This window comes from Camarhynchus parvulus, chromosome 2, assembly GCF_901933205.1.
Source record: "Camarhynchus parvulus chromosome 2, STF_HiC, whole genome shotgun sequence".
Taxonomy (NCBI): domain Eukaryota; kingdom Metazoa; phylum Chordata; class Aves; order Passeriformes; family Thraupidae; genus Camarhynchus; species Camarhynchus parvulus.
Window position 1 is genome coordinate 61,282,215 of NC_044572.1, and position 22,555 is coordinate 61,304,769.

At 41.8% G+C, this 22,555-nt stretch overlaps 1 protein-coding gene across 1 annotated transcript in view; it reads left to right on the forward strand.

The window, feature by feature from the left end:
- The first annotated feature begins 342 nt into the window (after window positions 1-342).
- The window catches only part of MBOAT1 (membrane bound O-acyltransferase domain containing 1), a 56,614-nt gene continuing 34,401 nt past the window's right edge, over window positions 343-22,555 (forward strand). Inside the window, exon 1 of the mRNA XM_030943661.1 lies at window positions 343-491. Within this exon, the coding sequence (XP_030799521.1) occupies window positions 402-491 (90 nt within the window). The 5' untranslated portion in view covers window positions 343-401. The remainder of the gene's footprint in view (window positions 492-22,555) is intronic.

Genomic DNA, 22,555 nt, shown 5'->3' on the forward strand with positions numbered 1-22,555 from the left:
AATACATGCATTTTTCACATAAGTAAATAAATACTTCTTCCTGGACTGTTTTGGCTGTGACACCTCAGCTCTCCCCTGCGTGGGGGCAGCTGCGAGCTCCGCCGGTGCCGGACAAGTGTGTGCTTTCGGCAGGAGCCTGGGGCCGGGACACTCCGTGCGCGCCCGGCCGCACCGCGCCCGCGGGCGGCGGCAGGCGGCAGATGCGGCCCCGGGCACGGCGAGGGCTCCCCGCTCCCCGCCCCGGAGCCCGCCCCGCCCCGCCCCGCCCCGCCCCGGCCGTCGGCGGCGGCCCCGCCCGCGGAGGGCGCCGTGCGGGCGCGGAGCGGCGGCGGCGGCGGCGGGAGCGGGAGGTGCGCGCAGGTGGCGGCGGGGCCGTGCGGCGGCCCGAGGGGGGATGCGGCATGGCCGAGCCGCCCGGAGCCCCGCACCGCACCACCGGCTCCACCCTGCTGCACCCGCTGAGCGCGCTGCTGGGCATCCCGCTGGACCAGGTGAGAATGCGGGAATGCCGCGGGCCCCGGCGGCATCCTCAGCGCGGATCCCCGGCCGGCCGGCAGGGAAGGACGGCGGGTCCGTGGCTGTCACGCCGGGTCTGCCCGACGGCCTCGGCAGCAGCGGTAGGAGCGGCTTTGGGCGGGGTCGGGCTGCTGTCTCCGGGGAAGCGTTTCGTTTTTCCCGGCAATGCTTGGCGCTTCTGCTCTGGCAAGAAGTCGCTGCTGGATGCTGCTGGATGCTGACAGTCACGGTGCTGGGCTGACTGGGGCAGAGTTCGGAATTCTTCAGGAGCTCGGGTGCGGGTCCAGTCCTGGGAACCTCGTGGGGAGGTGCGGGGTGCCCTGTAGGGAATCCTTACGTTCTGGCACTGCTTTCTTGGCTACAGGACTGTAGAAGGGAAGCTCAGAAGCTGCTTCCAGCCTAGTCCAAGTGCCTGATGGAATCGCGAAGTGCATATATGGAGATAGGCAGAACACCCAGACACGCAAGTGGTCTTCTGGGAGGGCAAGTTTGCATTAAATCCTTCACAGCATCATAAATTTTTGGCTGTGTGGTGGTGTTTTCTAATTGTTTATAGTCTCCTAGTTAACTTTATCCCTAACAGGCAGAAGAGCATTGCTCTCCCCTACCCCCTGCCTTTTATTGTCCCTGTGCCTGCATGCACCTGCTGCCTTCCTGCATTCTTTCAGCGACAAGGAAGTTAGGTCTGGAAGTTTGTGCTGACCAGAAAAAAGACTCCACCAAGCTACTAGGAAGCTGACCTGTGCTCTAAGAAACCAGGGCAGCAGAGGTGTGCTTGGTAAAATATCAACAGAAGATTGAGATTTATTTGCTTTCTTCTGTTTGCAGAGTGAATGGTGCTATGTGTCATTTTTTACTACTATTTGTTTTTAAAGCTGAGTAAGGAATATGTCATTTTGTAGATTAAACTCCTTCATCTAACCATGCCAGTTTCCCCTTTTTTTTGACAGAAAACAGGTTTTGATGCAAGAAGAGAGATATGTTGCTCAACACTAAAACAGTCAAACAATAAAGGCCTATAATTATCTGTGAGCCATTAGATTAGGAGAAGGCACATGAATAGTGATAGCTTCTATTTCGAGGTATTCCATGCCATGATTGATGAATACAGGAGCACCAAAGAAGCCAGGAATAGCAAACATTTACTGTTCCAGCTTGTTTGTGGTGCCACAGTGTTCGTACAGAGTTAGGCTGACTCAGTTCCTGAACAATGAAGTCTTGACAGACTGCAGTTTTTCTTTCTAAGCTTTCAAAATCTTGCCCTTCCATTCAGCTGAGGTGATACAAAGATGGTGTTGTCTGTGGAGAAGATTCTTCTCATGCTCCTCTGGGTCTGAGGACGCTTCACTGCGTCTGATTATGCGCTGTGTTTGTCCCTGGGCTCTGGTCTCATGAGCGCTGGTGCTGGGCACTTCTGTGTTTGCTGGTTTGTGTCTCAAGCCCCCAGCAGAAAGCAGGGCCATGTGCTCTGGGCTCAGCAGTGTGCCTGGGCTGTGTGAGGGTGCCTGGGCTGTGTCAGTGTGGGTGCAGGTGTGAGTGTGCCGGGGCTGTGACAGTGTGCCTGGGCTGTGTGAGTCTGAATGCAGGTGTGGCTGCTGTCCCTGCCATGACCCTGCTGGCTCAAGTGGCACAGGGCAGTGATGGGCCAGGAGGAACCCCCCTTTTCTGGGGTTCATCAAGGAACTGCAGCATAGCTGCAATGAAATAGAACTTTCCTCACCTGAAAATCACCCTATTTAATTGTCCCTGTGAGATTATGCCATCAATACTTTTTAAAAATTTCCCCTGCTCCTCCTGCCCCACTGCAGTATGCTGGACCACGCCAAGCATCAGGAACTTCTGCTGTCCTGGAACAGGATTGTGGAAGCACTGTGCCACCACTATTCCCACATGAGTCTCAACTCTGACCTGCAGTGCTAAGGCCCTCAGAAGCAAAATATAATCTTTTTTACATGACTCTTCTGCCAGGTGGATTGCTTCCCTTCCTCATAAGAATAGAGAGTGTATTGCTGAGGCAGGGAGAAGTTCAGTCACTTATTCCTCTGCACAGAAAGCAGCTCTGTATATGAAAGACAGCTTTGCCAGATCTGAATCCCATGTGGAGCAGGGGCTGGTTTTACAGGAGCCCCTTAGTGCAGCGCTGATGGGCTCTCTGTGCCTTCTGCTCAGTGCCCAAGCACGGGAGGTATCTCTGCTTTGCCGCTGTGCCTGCATCATTGTGCTTAGCCTGTTGGATGGTGTCAACCCCAATCTCCCTCTGCTCCATGCAGCTGCCATTTCCCCATGGCTGGCCCTGAACCTTCAAAAATGCCAGGATGTGCCTGAAAAGCAAGAGGTGAAGGTGGAGTTTAGACCCTCCAGGTCACTGTGATATGTGAAAGCCATATGTCTCTGTGTTAAATGAACACTTGTCCCTTCTTTCATAGAGATGGCTTTCCATGAGAACTGTGCTATGAGAGAGATTTCACTCTGTGTAAAAGTCCAGAAAAAAGTTGAGCTGAAGGTCTGAGAAATGAAGGTTGTAATCGTTATCCTTTCATGGCTGGGGCAGAAAAACGGTGGTAATGGTATTTGGAAAATGTTTTGTCATCTCAGAAGCAGCTGTTGTGTCACTCAATATGGGAAGTATGGATGACTGTGAAAATGTCGTTTTCCACACTGGTGGTTTTCTGAAGCAAAAAATTGTGACTTGGTTTTAAAAACAGCCCAGAATTACAGAGGATGGAGCTCCTCTCTGCACTGTGTACCTGGCAGAGCACTCACATTGTGTTTAGGAGACAGTGCACTGCACAAGGACATAAAGGTGTTTTCTGCTTTAGATGCTGAAACAATCCTGATGTGTCAGCATGTATTTGCACGTCTCTTCAATGGATGATTGATCTTTGAATTTAGCATTGAAATATTATTTTTAAAGGAGTGCTATATGTGGTAACAAGATTAATGATCTTGAGAGAGGATGAAAAGACTCTCTGTGTTCAATTAATTCTCATATCTCAGGAAAGCAGACTTTGAAGTTTAGCTGACTTATGTTCTAAAAATACCTGTCTAGGTCAATGATATACCTTCAGCAACATTTGCAAAAGAATTTTGGGGTGGTTTTTTTTTTTTCCCCCATATCATGTATTCCCCAAATTGTTGATGCTGGAATATCATCCCTCCCATTTGCTTATACAATGGCTTTTGGAAAATATACACTTTTTTGTTATACATGCCCAAAATCACCAATTTCAGGATATAGTCCTCTACCATAAACCAGTGAGATATGGGAAGGTAAACATTAAACTTTTAACACTGTAATTTATGTAAACAAAGTGTGTGCATGTAAAAATACTGTGAAGAAATAAATATACTATTTCAAGTTATATCAAAAGTAAATTTAATGGCATTGTTTATTCATATGTAGTTTTACCACGCCTTCCTAAGCTCTAGCGTCTTTAGAAGTAGTTCAGGCTCAGAGGGTTAAGACACATGATTAAAAAGTTTCACTTCCCAAGGTTATTTTGTAGTACCCTTCATATGCCAGGTTACTATTGCTTTAGAAGTAGCAACCCTAGTGCAAATGGTCAACTGCTGTACAACAATCCTTACATTTTAACAGGCCTTGTTACCCTGACCTGTTGTCAGACAGTACCAAGGCTGTTAACTTTGAGAGAAATAAGTTCAGAGGAAATTCCCTCAAAAAACTGTATGAGCATCTTCTCATATTTATATCTGAGGGCTTTTAATTTTGGTGTTTTCATTGATGAGGCCAACCAAGTTTCCCCAAAGAGGAAAAAAAAAGTTCACTTGAACTTAATTTTGGCTTTGTCTGCTAGTAGGAATGAAAAATTTTTAATTCTTTTGTTGTAGGTCATTTACATATTTATATTTTGGCAGCAGTTTAAATAAAAAAAAATAGCTGTGGAGGGATTCTGGGACATGCCTCTGAATCTTGGGATAGTTAGAGTATTAAAAATGTCTTTCCACCATTCCTTAAGTTTGAAAAACTCTCTGCACAAAGCATGCTAGTAAACTGGTTTAAAAAGGAGAAAGAAGAAAAAAGTATATGTATCTTTTTTAACTTTTACAAAAATCAGGGATGGTTTTGTTAACTTTTTTCTTAACTTTTTTTTTTGTTGTTTTTTGTTTTTTCTGTCTGGCTTTAGTTTTACTTCTCTGCTTTCTGATTTAACTAGTCAGAAGATCTGTTAGTCCCAAGCCTCTTTGCATGACTTTTCTTATCCAGTTTTTGGGCAGTGTAAAGTCAAGTAAAAAACGAACTTTCTAGGAACTTAACAGACTTTAGTCAGTGAACTTTGAGGATCTTTTAATGGTTGTCAATAGAGACATTAGAAAATGTAATGCTCAGGAAAGAAATGTAATTTGTTACAGACCAAAGTGAGATAACTGAAGATGGAAATTCATTAAAGATTTAAGTGGGGTTAGCATCAGGTTTTTAACTGAAGAAAGCTGCTGTGAAGCTCTGGAAAAAACTGTCATGGTTGGTATGAACTATGCTGCATTGCAATTTCCTAATGTCATCATTTTACAATTGAAAATTCTACATTTCCATTTTGAACTGCAGCAGTATTTGTTACATTAAATCACTCTCTGCCTAACATACTCAACTACAAAAAAAAAAAATAAAACCATGTAAATCTTAGTTATTTGAGAAGCAAAAAGAAAAAATGAAATTTGAATTCAAGACATTTATAGAAAAATATTACTTACATTGCCAAAACCAACTTTAATTTTGAGCCTTTCTGACTTTTGAATACTTAGGTTTTGTAAAACTGTTTTCCTTGAAAGAAACCATTAGCTTCTTATTGTAATGCCATGAAGGAGAAGGCATGATGCAAAGAACAGAGGAAGAATCTTGCTGACCCTCATTTGGGTCCCCAGTTAAACAGGTGCTTGTGAACAGGGCAGTTCATAGTGCATTTGCAGTAAATCCAGTCTCTTGTTTCAGTCACTTGTGCAAGGTCCAGGAGTCTGTATCCTCCTGGGACAGTCCTGGGACAGAGGTGTGATACTTTCTTCCAAAGTTTAAGGCCATCTCCAAAGCATTTTTTTTTCTGTTCAGGTCAACTATCACTAACAATTTCAATAAATACATGTTCTCCTCTGCTTTGGAAACGTGTGCTGCCTTTTCCAACATGTTCTCGCTGTGTTTGGCGCTGCAGTCTTGAACCTTATGGCTGATGTCTTGATACTATGAGTGAAAATATTTCCACATCCCTCATGCCTTGAAAACAAAGCCTGTCCTATTAAGTTTTTTAATTTGGCAAGGGACAAAAGTGCAACTGGAATCAGCTGCTTACAATTTTCCCCTTTTTAAGCACTTTCCTTCTCATCTGTGTTAAACAAGATCTGGAAAAATAAACGTTGAAGGGCTGCATGAAGCTCCCTGAAACCTTCCCTTCGCATTAATCACACCAGCGCTGATTTAGTGGTGCTCTGCAGCTGTTTTGAGAAAATCTCAAGTAGTGATGAAGACTCTTGGGCTCCAGCCTAGGGGTCTAGGCACTGAGCACAGAGCTGGCTCTGTGTGTTTGGGGGAGCCCCTGGTGCTTAGGGATTGGCTGTGCATTTGTCAGCCTGGCACGGTGTTTAATCCTCTGGCTGCTCCTTGGCTGCTGTCACAGTTCCCAAGGACGGGCAGTGCTGGAGGCAGGCTTGCCAAACTGCAAAGTGCTGCTGCTAGTCCCTGGGCAGGGCAGGCTGCAGCACTGGGCTTGGCATTGCTGCAGGAATCCAATCTTTTGTACTTGTCCAAAATCAAAGAACAGGTAACATGATTTTTAAAACGTGTCAATGGGCCATATTTTACTTTGGAGTGAAAAAAAAATCCTTCTTTATGTTACTTAGTAGTTACAGATAACCTTGAGGGTACCAAACCTTATCTCCTGGATGCTTGGATAGTCTAGTGAGGGTCATTAAGGAGATCTTCCAGAAACTCAGGCCTGCTCTTAAAAGTACAGCCTGATGCAAAAATCTCTACAGTTAGTTCACTAATAGTGGTGAGAGTGTTTATGTTAATATACAGCTTGGATCAGGTGTGTGCTTTGGGAAGGAATCCCTTGACTGTCCCCACTGGGCAGACTTTGGACATAAAGTGTCCCTGGAGCACCCACACAGGGTTCTTTTTTGAGAATGTGAAGCCGGAGGGTGCTGCCCAGGGACCTGCAGTGCCTCAGCTGCTGAGGGGCACACAGCTCTTGAGTCCAGCTCCTCTGACCTCAGACCCTGCAGACAATGAGTCACATGGATGAGGCACCTTGTCCTCAGCTGCTTTGCTCTTCAGAGCCGTTTTTGCTCCACCTCAGCACGTGCAGAGATGGACAAGGTGGAATTCTCTGACCTTCATCTGGTGGTTCCTTCAGTGAGGAACACTGGTCAGGCTTGTTTGGTCACTGCTGAATGGGTGGAATCCAGCCCATCCTGCACAGGGCTCGGCCAGGGCAGCCTCTGCCAACAGAGAGAGCGGCCCCTGGAGTAAAACAGCCAAGGGAAAGCCTTTGGGTGGTCCTTTTCCAAGATTGCATCACTCTCCCTTCTTATGACCTTGATTGGGAATAGTTATCTTCACCAGTCCTTTTTTTCCCCCTGGCTTAAAGCATTTTAAACAGCTTTTGCAAAATCACAGGTGAGCACAGATGCACAGCCAAAAGCACACATTCTGACATAAATGGTTTTATTTGAAGTTTTTTGGATGGGGTCTACTTACAGTATGTTGCACCCTTAATGGAGTTGGGCGGAAATATTTTTTCTCTTATGTTTTTGGCTTCCCTCATGATAAGAAAATTCCAGGCTTTAAAAAACCAATTTTAATAGTGTGAGGAGAAAAACCCTTGTAAATATATTTTTAAATAAAATATGTTGAATCGTTTACAAATTTCCAAAGAATTTGTTCTCAATCATTCCTCTAAATGTTAGTCAAATACCCAAATAGAAGACAATTTTTAAAACCAAAATCCAAAGTATTAACTAGACAGTTTTCCAGCCAGGAATTATTTTTATTTTTTTCTTCCACAGGAAATGGTACTCATTGTCCTGAAAATTTGTATAAAGTTAATCAATCAGTCTGTAGCATGAGCGTTGCCATGCCATCTGGTCTGAGGCAAAACAAATACTAAACTTAAGACCAATTCTTCATTTCTCTCTTTCTGGTTGCTTTCTCCTTGTAAGATTTGATGCTTACCTGGTGACAGACTGGCTGGATAATGGGAGTTTTGCCTGTGCCCTCATGTCACACCCTGCAGTGTAGTGGGTGGGAAGCTGTCTCAAAGCATGTGAGCTGCCTGCCTAGATGATTTAAGCAAAAAGCAAATAGACCTGAGTGTATCTGGCTGCTAAATCCCAGACAAAGACCTGGCAACCCTATGGAATAGCAAGTTTTAAATTTTTGATCAGTGAGAGATTATGTTCTGGTCTTCAACTTCAGCGAGTGTGTCAGGTTGGGGACATCTGGGATGGAAAAGGGAGGCAAGAAAATACTCTTAAATAATTTATTTGGATTACATGCAGAATACTAGAAAAACTAAATAAGACTTTCAGGCCAAGAAACAGACTTCTAATGCTGACTGTCATGAACTGGGTGAGTGTTTGCTGCTTCCATAGGCCCTGGTCTTGTGACAAAGCTCTAATTGGACTTCAGCAATTTCTTCATTTGTGGTTTCTTGTTCAAGTGCGATTTGGCCCTGGTATGCAGATAGGGCAGGAATGGGGAAGGCAAAATGACGAGGCAAACCTAAAACAGTTGAGGACCCCCTGCTTTCAATATTTCTTGAATAACTCCTGTGCTTGTTTTCATGCTCATGTATTGGTTCTAAGTAAAACCTTTTATTTTTAAATGACCACTGAGTAGAAAAGTTTTAATTTTTAACTCTTACATCTGGCTTAAATGACATTATAAACTGGTGCAAGTAGGTTTCTTTTTTCCTTTTACCAGTGTGAGGTAGTGTTAAAGAGAGTACAGCAGTGCCTGTTCATCTCATGTGCACACACACAGAGGGCAGGTTCAAATCCCTGACTCCTAGGGTTTGCACTAAGTATTTATACCATCAAATTCCAGCTGATGGATCACTAATTTATCTGTTCTAGAGAGAGTTTTATAATTACTCTGTTCAGTCACAAGTGGAGTTTAAGTAGTCTGACATTTACACCTCTCATGTGTCAGGGTTTCTTAGGATATTTTGCCAGCTATGCTGTATTGAGGGTGGAAACAAAGTGTAGACAAATGAAGACAGTGACTGAGAAGTTAAAGTTCATTTTAAAAAAATTAAATTCAGTTTTTGATGGCAGCATTAGGCATCTACAGTGAGTTGTAGGCACTGTTAGGACCCACAGTTGTCTTTGCCTCAGTGTGTATGTTTGTGCTCATGCTAATTCTCTAGAGGCAAAAAATTGTAGTCTGTAGTTGCCACAGCAACAATAACATTGCACTCAGAGTATGGGTGGGTTTTCCCTACTTTGTACAAGAATGTTGAAAGTGTAGGCATATTGCTGTGAGACACTGTGAAATATGATAGACTCTTGAGAGAGAAAACACTTGTTTGGTTTTTGTTCAGAGAATATAATTTTAATTTTGTGTTACCTTTATTGCCACTTCTCTGATAGGGTGTTATTTCCCAATTTGCAAACCTAACATTGCAGAGAGGAAAATGGGCTCAGCAGTTTGGAAAAAGAAAGTTGCAGAGGTGTTCTGCTGATGCTAATCAGTAAATAAGATGAGGATTAGAAGAAAGAATGCTCAGGGCATAGTGACATAACTATATTTCTGTTCCATTGTGGTCAGTTTTGTCAATGAAAAGATGACTGTAGCTGTTCTTTGCCATGAACCAGGATGAAAACTGGAACTAGATAAAAGAGAAAAAAATACAGGGTAAGCTTATTTTCTTAAACCTGCTAAAGCAAAGTGAAGGAATGGAGAGGTTTGCTTTAGAAATGTGACTTTTGAGAGGGATCATGGTGAAAGTGGTTGTGAGCAGCATGAACGAAATGGATCTAGGCCTTAGAGTAATAGAACTTGTTGAAAGATCATTTAGCTTCAACCCTTGTGTCAGGGAACTTCCACTAGGCCATGCTACTCAGAGCCCCAGGTGGCCTTGGAGACCTCCAGGGACGGGGAGTTCACAACCTTTCTCGTCAAGCAAAGAAGGGACTTATTCCCTTGTGTCTCCCAGTGTTTCTTCATGTTCAGAGAGACATGTGATAGGCTGCAGATTCAACAGTGATTAAAATTAGGGTATTTTTCATGTGGTCCAGACCTGGCTATGAAACCCTTTCAACAGGAGGCTGCGAAGGCCAAGAACTTGGCCAGAGCCAGAGTGGACTTGGATGTTTATACGACAGACATGAGTTTCTAGGGTTAAAAAAAACCTTTTGGAGGAACCTGTTCTTTTGCTGGCTCTTTTCAGGGCTTGCTCTCTCTCCAGGCACAGGTTTCTGTCAGCCCTGCCTCTGGTGCTGCTGATGCCTTTGGGATCCCAAACCACTGCTGACAGTCCAAAGCATGGCTACTTCCATTATGGGTGGGTGGCTCTGCTAGAGTCATCATCCCCTCCCAGACCTTGACTCATGCTGGATTTATTCCTTGAGTTTCTTCACATGGTGATAATATAGCAGGAAGCACCAGATCTCTGCAGGGAAGATTAGCCAACACCCCAGAGAGGTCACTTCTCTCACATCCCACTTTCAGGCAGCGCCAGCTGCAGCTGTCCTTCTGTTTATTAGTTTATATAAAAAGTAACTGGCTCCTTATATGTCTTGAAATGTATTCCCCTGTTGGGTTATCCTCTTACTTTTCTGTTCTGATTTTTAACTGCTGGGAGATTTTTGTCCATATGCTGAGCACTCCCCCTCTGTTCAGTTCATGCTGCATATCTTTAATGCTGTATGTGATAGTTTCGTGATCTGCGTATATTCTTTGAATAGATTATGCCAGCAGGTGTCTGGTGAAGTCTGCCTTCATCCTTTGATAAGGTTCGAGCATCCTGATCTGTAGTCTGTTATCTCTCTGTTTATCAGTCATACATTTTTATGTGCACCATTAACTCAGTCACCTAGGGGTCTCAGTCTTCTTGGTTTTTGGTTTTTTTTTTGCCTAGATAGAGTTGAGTTAGTGTTTAAATGATTGTCAGGACAAAATAGATTCTGTATCTGCCTTCTCTCTTTCCTTTTCCTTTGGCACTTCAGTTTTTGAGCATAGTCACTAACAAGGATGACATATCTGCCCAGTTTTAGAAGACCCTAAATGGCAAGTGTGCCTGTTTGCTGTGTCTAGAATCAAGTTTTTGCAATGGCTTGGAGAATTTCTGTCTATGGGTGGCCTCATTTATTTGCTGACAGGTGGAACTAGTGGCTTGTGGCCTGGAAAACTTCAGGTGGTCTTTGGGGACCCAAAGGGGTCGCTGGTCACCTCCAGCTCCTGAATCTTCTCCCTCTCATCCCATACAAACTCCATGCTGCTCAGGTGCCCCCCAGCATCAGAGAAACTGAAACCGTCCCCAAATCTGAATCTGCACCTTAGTGCTACAGCAAACAGTGGGAAGAACACCATGTGCATTTTGAGAGAATGAAGTTTGCTAAAAATCAGATCTGAAGTGCTTTCTCAAAATGCCTCTGAGATACCCAGATGTTAGTGGTATAAAACCTTGTGATAGGGAGGTGGAAATACATTTTGCAAGCCAGTTGGGCAGATCATGCAATGTCTTAGTTCTTTTACAGCATGTTTTTTTAGGTTTTATGTGTAAAGCACTTGCTTGAAAGGGAAATTATAATTGTTTATGCAACTTAAAGGATTGTTGAATTTCTTTTCCCTGGCTATGTTCAAATTCTTACGGTATTTTGAGAAGAGTTCACTTAGAGTTTTTGGGATTTTGTTGTTGTACTTTGCTTCTTGGATAATAAGTTGCCTGTCACTGCACAGTAGGAGCATCACTGCAATAATTTTAAAATGTAAGGACATTCTTCTCTTTTTTCCCTTACTGTTGAAGAGGAAAAAGTGAGACTTATTCCCATTGCCTAAGAAAAGCAAGTTAAGTTTCTGCTGTTGCTGACTCATAAGCATGGCAAGAATACAAAAATACCATTAAGCAAAGGTGAGTGAGTTTTTTCCTCCTCATATCACAGTTATCTTTGGAAAATATCAATGTTATAAACCAAAGCTCTGCTGCACTGCATGCAAACAGAACTACAGAGCTCCAGTGGGGGGATATGTAAAGAAGGCTTTAATGAGGCAAGGAAATTAAATATTTTTTTCTCAAATATAGTATAGTGCAAATAAAATTAATTTATAGCAAAAGCCAAATATATCTTTTTTGTTTGTTTGTTTGCATTTCTTTATTCACCAACTGACGGTTGTTCATGCTGTGTGTTTTCCTGTTAGTTTTTGTTTTGATTTGGTTGCTAAGTTTGAAAACTAGGAAATGTGGGCTTTTTTGGTTTTCATTATTTGTTTGTTTAATTTGAGGGGGCAACCCCTCAAATTCCTTCAGAGCATGACTTTTTTGAAAGGTACTGATGATTTCCAAATATGTTAGTTTAGTGGTGGTTGATATGTTTGACTTGTGCCAAGTCCTGAGCACTTGTCATCTCCAAGGTACTTGTTTTCAATAGTGTCTGAAGCTGAGTGCCTAAAATTAGACATGCTCCTAAGTTCAGCTTTCAGAGATATTTGCTGTAGATGTAAGGTGCTCGTAACAGGCATAACTAAACAGCTGGGGTTATGTTCTTGTCTTTTTGCATGGTTCACCATCCAAAATAAATGACCATGGAGCAAGTATGCTGCAAATTCTGAGCAGAAATAAGGAAGGAGAAAAAAAGCCACAACAGGACATTGTCACTGTGCACATTTTGTTGGTGTCTTCTCTTCCTGTCACGATTCTGAAGGGATTAAGAATAAATCTGCAGCCCACATAAATGAAGGTTAGATAAACATGTCATATATTGAAATACACAGGGCAATAATTTTACTTTTAAACTGTAGAACAATAGGAAGGACCAGTATTTTATGGTTGTGAAAGTGAGTATCTAGAAGTGGCAGTTAACACAGGTTTGCAGATTCCACATGGTCACTGTAATAGCAAAGGAATTAAATGAAGATAATTGTGTTTGAATTAGTAAAAAAGGAAAAAAAAACCAGCACATACAAAGTTCTTTGGAAATAGACTAAAAATGAAGAAAATAGCTATCTAGAAAATCTGCTGGCCAGCAGAATCAAGTGCCTTGGGGGAAATGTGTGACTCAGCAAGCTGCTGGAAAATATAAAGTTTTCATTGTTTTTGGAAGCAAAAAGAGTGAGTTTTACTATCTCTTATGTTTGCAAATATAATTGCCTAAATATAAACTGAATTTCCCAATTAAATGGTTCTGACTAAGGTTTACTGCCAAAAAATGTGGCTGTGCATATATTTCCTGCCCTTGTGCCTTCTTTTTTTCCCCATGTGAAAAACCTCTCTAATGTGCATCTAGTTGAGCTGAGTGAAAATTAATTCTAAAGAAAAAAAATTCTCTGCAGATTCAATGCACATTTTCCCTGGCCCTCACTACTGGCTTCCCAAAAGTTTTGTGTGTCCTCTTCTGCCTGTGGAAGGTAGCTGGGAATACTTTCTGTACCTCTTTCACCAAACTCTGTTGACTGCATTACTGGAGAGGGTATAGGCTCCCTTTACTTTGCTAGGTTGGAGCATGAGACAGCAACATAGATCTTCACCTTTCCGTGTTGATGTTCCCCAATATTATGTTTCTATGTTTGTCTGAAGAACTTGTTCTGTTCTTCACTCCCTCTGCAAGTGCTGTTCCTGTGTATTTCTGAGACAGAAAACTGCTTAGGCAAGGAATAGGACAGGAAGAAGTGAGGTTGTAGTACCTGCTTGGGGAAGCAGGAAACCGAATGTGTTTGAGTACACCCATTGTGTGGGAGCATGGTTACCCTAAAACTCTTCCACACATATCTAGCACTAGATATGCTACCTTGCTTTTCTCCTGACTGGCATAGTTTGGTTTTTTTGGTGTTTTTTTTTTTTTTCATTTGGTTTTAGGCTTGAGTTTTGTTTAGCTTTGTTTTATCCCAACTCTGTTTCAGGCACTTGAAATTAGTGTAGAATACCAGCTTCTGGAATATGAAACCTTTTTATGGTGTCTTTAAGTGTGAAACCAAAAACTGAAGCATGAGAAACTATGGATCATTTTTGAAAACTTACTTATTCTTAGAACTAAATGAAGTCCAGTTTCACAATCCAGAGATTTCTTTTTGCTTCTGGTAAAGTTAGTGTGTGTAGTATAAATACTGTTTATAAGTCTGCACTGTACATTTCTGCACCTAAACTTACTCATCTAGAGTACTTTTACAGTAGAAGTACTTGTTTTAGAGTTATGCTTCAGAATTTTATAAATCCCAACCTATAATTGCCTTTTTTCCTCATTGAAATGAAAAGAAATTTAGATGGACAAGCTCTGCTATGGAGATGAATGTAAGGACAGATAAAACACATCCTTTTCTCTAGCAAAGTCCATGCATAAAGTTTTTAAGCACATCCTAATAGGCTAGTTTTACAGTGCCCTTGTTCTAAGTTCCTATGAACATGACTTGGTATTTAAATACAGGATGTTCCAGATTTTCTATGTTTAAGGGCCTAATAAAGGGTTACATAATACCATTGCAATGTCTGAAAAGTTTAGTCTTTGATCAAGCCACTAATTCCAAGGATAATGTGCTTAAATTTAGCACAGTGCTGACAGTTTCTACAGTGGGGAGAAAAAACAACTTTCTTTTGGCATAAAATAACCTGTCAAGTTGGCAATTTTTTCCCCCTTACTGATATTTGTTTCTTTCTGTTGTGTGCACTTACTGGGACATCACTGGGCTAATGAGAACAAAACTGCTCTGTTTGTATTGGTTTGTTTTTTTAAAGACCACTGACATTTTTCTATAGAAAAGGAACTGAAAATAGAATTGCACAGACATTGCAGCAGCAAGAATGAGGCAAGATATTTTAGATGTGCCAGTTCCCATTCTACTGACGGATTGCACTTTAAGCCTACTGTTTTATTTTTAAATTGATGAATATGTGCAGGCTCAAGGCTTTCATCTGGCCTGAAAGTTAAGTGTGTTTCTGAATTGGGACTTTACAAACACTGCTATAAGGATCCTGCCATCTCTGCATTCAGGCAAGCCCCACTGGTATTTGGGGAAGATAATTTACATTGAAGTCACAGAAGGGTGGTTGGGTAGACAAACATTTGTCTGTAGTCCTTCTTTGTGTTTTGAATAAATCAGCTGTGTATTTATCAGTTACACAGACAAAATGAAAAGGTGCTTGGCCTACTGTGTTTTGTTCTAAGTTTTTAAAAACTAAACATTTAAATGTGGTGGGAGATAAATCAGGTCTGTGTTGATGCTGTTCTTGGTGCTGCTTCTTTGAAGTTATCTACTCAAGAATGCAGGTGTAGAAACTGGGTTGAAATCTCAGGATCAGTGCTTGAGGCTGGTGAACTCGAGCTGAATCCTGTCTGATGAGACCTGTCTTGGTCCTGCTTCCTTTTTGGTGCTGTGGTGTCCATCCATTGGCTGCGGTGGATGAAGGGTCACAGTGTTGTGGATTGGGAGCTCAGCAGTGCTCTTGAGAGATGGTGTGGAAATACCATGTTTGGGATTTGGGGAACTCCTCACATCTGAAAAGACTAGCTGGGGTCAGTATCTGTTACCCAAGAATTCCTTTGTGAGAAAAAGGTGGGGAAGTGGTGTATTTAATGATTATGGAAGCCAAGGATCCAAGCTCCAGATAGCTGCTGAGCCCTGCAGGTGGCTTAGAAAGAGAGGGGGAAGCAGTGCTGTGGTGCTCCCACCCTGGGAACTTCTTAGAGTTCTAGGGACTTTCAGAGAAGGCTTTGCAGGGACTCAAGTGTCTGCTTTGTTGTATCTTACTCTCCTGGAGTAGTTGTCTTCCTTGTTTCTGTTAGTTTTCACTTAAGCATCTCTCTCCTAACTTTACATATGTTTAAATGGAGCCTTCTGAGCATACCTGACAGAAGAGCTGGAGTGATGGAGTGATGTGGTGATAGAGGGTAGATGGTACAAGATGCCATCTTTCCTATCAAAAGTACTGGATCCAAGTGGCTCTTTTGTGAAGAAGCAAGGCTGGTAGTTCTGGTATTGGTTTTTTTTGCTTGCTAATTTTGTTGGAATTATTTTTGGTGTGCCAAACTTCTTGGTTGGATAACAACACTTCAGTCCTCTTTTCCTTTTCTTATTAAAATACCTGACCTTCTTATTAAAATACTCTGACCTTCTAGCTCTAGTTCTGCTTTTAGACAGGTCTGACACGTAATACTGTGAAATACTCCACCGGCACAGAAGTGTGTAAAATTATTCTTTTAAAGTATTTTTGGACTTAAAGGTACTGTAATTAGTGGGCTGCCTCACTGCTGAGCAGTCTGAAGAAGCGAGACAGATCCTCTAATAACCTAGAGGCATTCTGGTTTAAAAGAACCACCAGGATGACTTAAGGCTCCAGATTGTTTGATTTTCCTGCTGTTCCTATTACAGGTAGGAATTAGTGCTGACTATCTTAGATACAAGGGAATTTCGTCATTTGGCATCACTTGCTGAGAGAGCAGTAATTAATGAGGTACAGGTAGTGGCAGCACATTGCTGCACAGAAATGATCATTGCTTAAACATCTGTTCAACATACAGAGTCATTATAGCTCAATGTGAGAGCTGTTGACAATGAGCTAAAGCTGGTTTTGGATCAGGTCCACATATTAAATTTATCAAAGGTATGTGTATGGGAGTGTGACTTAGCATTATGATGTAGATTTGACTTCTCAAGCTTACTTTTGACTTAAATGTTTTTCCTTTAAAATTTTTGATGACTCAGGGTTTAATCTATAACTATATTTTGTGTCCTGCTAGTGATTATTCTGCTAGTGGTTTCATAGAGGTAATCCAGAAAGAACATCTGTTTCAAGTTTACAGTCTAAATCATGGAAGGATATTTGACCCTGTAAGCAGGGAAACAGAATTTACCCAGGAAAACAGCACAACAAGCCAAAATACTGTCAGTTTCGTATATTCTACTTCACCAACTCCATTTTCTGCATCCAACTGCACAAAAAATGCCAAGGCTATGACAACTTAGTGCTGCTTCTGAAGAGGACAATAATCTTAAATTAGTTATGCATATGTGCTTTTCTCTCTCTGTCTCTCCCATGACAGAAATTCTATTTTCAAGCCTTTGCTTCTGCCCCCCCAAAATCTTCCACAGGACTCCTGCAACACAAAGCCAGAGAAATAAGTTGTTTCTGTGTGGTACTGGAGATGTGACATGTCAGCAGTGGAATCAGTATTTCCCCAATGTAAGTTAATTTTTCTCCTCTCTGATCCATGCTGATTGCAGTCTGCAGTGTCTGGCTATGAACAGAAAATACAGCATCCTGCAAGTTTCAGTCAGTTCTGCTTCCTTTACAAATAAAAGCCTCTTTGTGCTGGCTCTCAGTGCACTGAGTTCTGTGCAAAGCAATACCGCTGTGGGCAGTAAGGGGAACTGCATGGACTGTGTTACACAAATCCTTTTCCTTCATGGAAGCCTAGGTCAGAATTCTAGCAGTGGGAAACTTGACCTGGTCTCTATGGTATTGCCCTCCTTTTTGGAGATGCTTGTCCTCTCCCTGTGCAGAGCTAAATGATCTCTGCAGAGGATATTTGTCCTTATAGTTCATAAAAATAGTCTGGAAGATCAAAATATTTTGAGAAATTTCAGCAAGTATCAGGTATCTTTGAGATCTGATTAAAGACTATTCCATCTCTCATTCTTAACATGCCCCTTCTAAATATCACACTTTTGATGTTATGAAATGCTCTAATAACAGCAGGTCTGTTTTTCAACATCAAAGTAGAAATGTCTCCTGCAAAGTGAACTTAAACATGTTGTTTGCTAGGTGTCTTTGGTTATATGTGCAAAATAATCTTTTAAACATGGAAAAGAAATTACTGCATTTCTGTAGCTCTTGCTTTATTCTTTGGAAGAAAGGCATCACCCTGGAAGATGGGGCTGATCTCTGGCAGAGTGGAATGCTTTATTATGGCATTCCCTTTCCAAAATACTACCCGAGCACTGTTGTACTCTACAGACAGTGATTTGACTTGAATTGCTATTGCTGGCAGTAGTTTCTGTTAGCAAGGTTCTTTATGCTTTTCCAAATACTGAAAAGAGCTGTCTGGTTGACTGTGGTAAGTCTGTGAGTAGAGGAGACAGTCTAATTTACCAGATAAAAACCTTGTAACAATCTCCTAAAGGAGCTGTCAGATGCTCATTAGTACATGGCCACAGAGTATCTTGATCATGAGATGTAACTTCATCTTTCTACCGAACTACCGTGAGAGGCTTCTGCTCTTCTGTTCAGCAAATAAAATGCAGATTTAAACCTTTATTCTTTCATTTGGCTGGTAAGTCCAAGGCCTGGAATAAATTAGAGGCATCTTCTGCCATATCTATAACCTGACTGCATCATCTGCTACATGTTGAAGTGGACGTGGACCTGGATGCTGGCTGGGAATATTTTGACCGCCTGGCTGTGCTCAAACACATTTGTACTTCTCTCTGGGAATGTGTGTGAATGTGCAACATGCCTGGTTTTTATCCACAGACTGTGTGCTCTTGAGGACACACCAGCACCCTGTCATCAACAAGGGGCAAGTTAGCAGCGTGACTCCTGTTAGTGATTGTCAGAGTAATAGCATTAATAGGAATTCTGCTTACAGAGGATGGTCTGGTTTGGGTGATAGACTTAATTGGCATTTGGAGTTTGGAGAGAAATGTGTGGTCAATTTGTTACATCCTCCTAGATTTTTGGAAAGTGAGATCAAATTTTCTGCAAGCCTAAGGGAGGAAAAATGTAGTAGAGGAAAAAGAAAGTATTTTTGTGGTCAAAACAGAATGCAGGATATTTTCTTTTGATACTTAACTGTAAGGAAAAAGTTAAAAGCGCTAAAATAAGAGGCTATGTGTTTGTACTTAACTATCTCTTCCTAGAGTGTGATCTAGTAACTCTCAACTGTGTATTGCCACTTTTTTAAATGGGGAGATTTGCAGATGCAAGGCTTATGGGGTGAGCAGAACTGGGTATCAATAGCCTACCTTCAACTACAAGAAGCAGTGACCAAGACTCTTGGTAATGATTTGGTTTAAAGGTGTATGGTCAGGTTTTGTCTCCTCTCATATTTTCTGTTTCCCATCTCAAGAATTTCTAGCTAGGAAAGGCACTTTCTCTTTTCTCCTTTTCAGATTTTTGTGGGATTTTTTCTCAGTAATTTTTCAGTGTACCAAGCAACACTTTACCTCTCTCTTTGGAAATCCTCTATGGCTCCATGACTTTCCTGTTATAGGGATTTGACAAGTTACTACTGTTGTTTGAGTTATTTTTTTGCCTCCTCAGCGTTCACCATGGAGCCAGTTTGCTCCCAACACAAAAAATGATAATTGCTCCTATTCGGTATTATTGACATCAAGCTCATGTCCTGCAAAGGGTGAAATTTTTAGATGCACCTATTTAACTCCAGGTATTTGGAACCTTTATTTTGTGATTTGACAATAGGCATTTGCCCTCAGAAGTGCCCACTTGCAAGTGGTTAATTGGATCAAATAAAATACTGAGCAAAAAATTGTTTGGATTTCCTCTGAGAGTGGTTAGGAAGTTGAGGAGATGACTTTGCTATGTAAAAGGCCCTGCCTGTTGATGGAGATGACTTAAAAGGTGGTTCCAAATCCCTAGGAGTTAGTGCTTCCCCTTCACACAGCACCAGTCCAATATTTGCCAAGTTTCATCCTGTTAAAAATGGGAGAAGATACAAAGACTCAAGACAGATGGAAATGACCTTTTATGTACTTTGAGGGATTGGATTATAGCATAATCCAATAGGGGCATCTTGAAACCACTGTGTTTGGCTATTCTTGCATCAACATCATGGGTGCTTGGTGGGTTGGTTTGACCTGATTGCTAACTTTGTGTAAAACTCAGATTTGATATCTAAACATCACTGCTGAGTTATTGCTACTACAGAATTTGAAAGAATACAGGGAGGAACTACAGTTTATGTTTTTCCTTTGTTGTTCATACCTGCTCTGGATCCATCAAGCCTTTTAAAGTTGAGACTAATAAAGAATTAAAGGATTAATTAAGCAGACAACAATAACGATCGACTCAGTTGTGCTGGAGCTGTTCCAGATTTTCTCTCTCTCCAAAAGTGTGGATATCTTGTTTCTGTATTGCAAGACTGTCTCCAGCTGGCTGTGACTCAGACACAAGTCTTCCAGATGTCATTGCAGAATACTGTGATGAGACTGCCTTTCTGTCTTCCAGTGTTTAATCATGGAAAATGAAAGGAAGATACTGTCTTCTTTTGGCAGCATATCATGTGCTCTGGTTCCTAATTTTATTACTTCTTATTCTCTACAGCATGGAAGAAAGTGACTGTAAAAAGCAAAGGTGTTTCCTTTCTGCTAGCATGTTGAAACCAGATGTGCAAAATTTTGGTGGCAACACCAAAGAGATGTGGCTAGCTAAAAACACGTGTCAAATGTCTTGCAATGCTGTAAAAGGTTAATTGGCATATAATTTTTATTTCCGTGTTGTTTTTGCCTGGACACCATTCATCAGTGTTCAGAAGCCCTGAATTTTCTGTTTATAAAATGTTTTTAGCAACAGTGGAAATAACCAAAAGGGAATAGTATGAATCCTTTTCTCTTTGGAAAGGGAAAGGAAGGAAAGCATGACTTAGTTCACTTGTGATGCAGCACAACATTTGGTAAATTCTTAGGGATCTGTTTACTTGGATGCCTTAAGTATGTCGAATGAAGAATAAAACTAATGTCAAATGGAATGCAGTAAAGTCACTGTCAGATGAACTGTCAGCCTTTGTGTGCATGCATGTGAACACTGCATGTGTTTAAAATGGTACCTAGAAATTACTAAGTAGAGGAGTTATATGAAAAGCTGTTGCATCCCTCTATTCCCTTGTGTAGTATTGGTGAACTATGAATAGCACACTCTGAAGGTACATATCTATAAGTAACTTGAACAGAAAGGGAGATAATAATTGTTTTCATTCTTCCTCTCTAAGTTTCTCAGGCCTAAAGCTTGGGAGAATTCTCTTTGACTGCACTGAGAATCTCCACAGTGTAGAACAGAGCAAGTCTGGTCTGTTGCCAGATTATTGCTTGCTGAGTGCATTGGGTCTGTGATGTTTGGCTGCTGTGCAGGAACAACCCTTATAAACCAAAACTCATTGAAACATAAGGGCAATGATTTGCCCTGGTACAAGGCTTTGCACTGACCCTTGCAAAAAGAGCACGGAGTCTTGGTTAATTGTCTTGGTTAATTTGCACAACAAAATGAAGGTGTGACAGTGGCATGGTTGGTTGCACAGGTAACACATACTCAAAGGCCAAGGCAAGCATGAGCACGTGTATGTGAGGCTGCTGCGCTGTCCTTTGCTGGATGTTAACTTGTGACGAAGTCTCTGCCACATTTTTTGCTGGTGCTGCCACTGTCATTCCCTGCCCTAGCTGTTTAAAGGATGTTACAGGTGTGTCTACTCTGGGATCTTGCACTTTCCTTATGCTGTGTGTGTGAGCATATGTATGTGAGATCCCAGCATCCTTAACATCTCAAACTGGGCTTACAAGAGCTGGGTGAAAGTAAAAAACAAATGCCTGCTTATCGTGATGGCTTTTCCTGGTGTAAAGTTTCCATGAGTGGCGCTGCACAGAGGGGGTATTGTCTTTCAAACAATCAACCACATCAGTTTCTGTGAGTCTTTGCACTTTCCTTCCATCAGTTTCTGTGAGTCTTTGCACTTTCCTCCTTTACACCAGATCAGAGAAGCTCTGCATGCCACAGAGTTGAGCTGCACTGGATGTGCCAGTGTGACCCCAAGCTGGAGCAGGATGGGGGGATTAAGGTTCACTGAACTGTCACTGATGAGTGGGCACCCATCAGTTTTGGGAACTTGCTTGGAAAGGATGCAATTAGAGCAGCCCTGTAGGGGCTTCAGTGGTTTCTGCTGCACCTCTGTCTGTGGAAGGGTGGGAGCAAGGTGTTGGCATTTTGAATGTAACTCTATGGTAAGAGACAAGTTCAGGATTTCTACTACAGCATCTGGGTTTTGTGAGACCAGTGCAATTTTGTTCTTTTGTTCTTTTTGTTCTACAGATCTTGCACTAAAAATGAAAAATACTCGCTTTGGTTATAATTCTGTGATACTATTTATTCTAAATGCTGGTTGCTTGCATGAGCAAGAAATAAATTGATATTGTCTGCTCCAAACAACTAGAATTCAGCATACCTAAATATTTAAATAATTGCATTATTCTATTGCATGACTGCCTGCATCACTGAAATAAAGCAACTGCACCAATGAAGCCAACAAACCTTTAATGGAAGCATTTTCATGAACAGCCAACACCATGTTGGACGTAGTCCACCAGAATAAAAGCACTTTGGGGCTATAGTATCTTGTTAAACACATTGTAAATGTTTTTGACAAGAAGCCTGGCAGAATCCAACCAGCCCTGGACAGCCAGCATGTCAGAGCATTTCCGAGTGAGATGTATTATCCTGTCCTGGACTGATAGCTTCGGATAATCCTCTAATCCAAGTGATTGCTTAAATGTTGCAGCCTGCTTAGTTTTGCTTGGTCTGGGATGACTTGCTGCTGGAGAGCTCAGGGTGAATTCAAAAAAACCCCAAAAGATTAAAAAGAAAAAAGCCAAAAAACAGGACTGCAACACTGTGACTGAATAAATGAATTTCCCTCCAGCTGCCCAGGGTTCAGGCTGGACTTAAGGATGTTGTATCCCAGTGGTGTATTTGCTCTGCTAGAGACAGCTCCTGGCTCTGTTTTGACTCTGACTTTGATCTGTTTTTCCTCTGACTTCTGGGATTTTTGCTGAGGCTGTCAAAGAGAAGGTGACTTGAAGAAGGCAGTGTGATGTCAGTTTTGCTCTGGAGGACACTGAAGCTTTTGCTTGTCCTTGTGTCTGACAAGAATAGCCTCT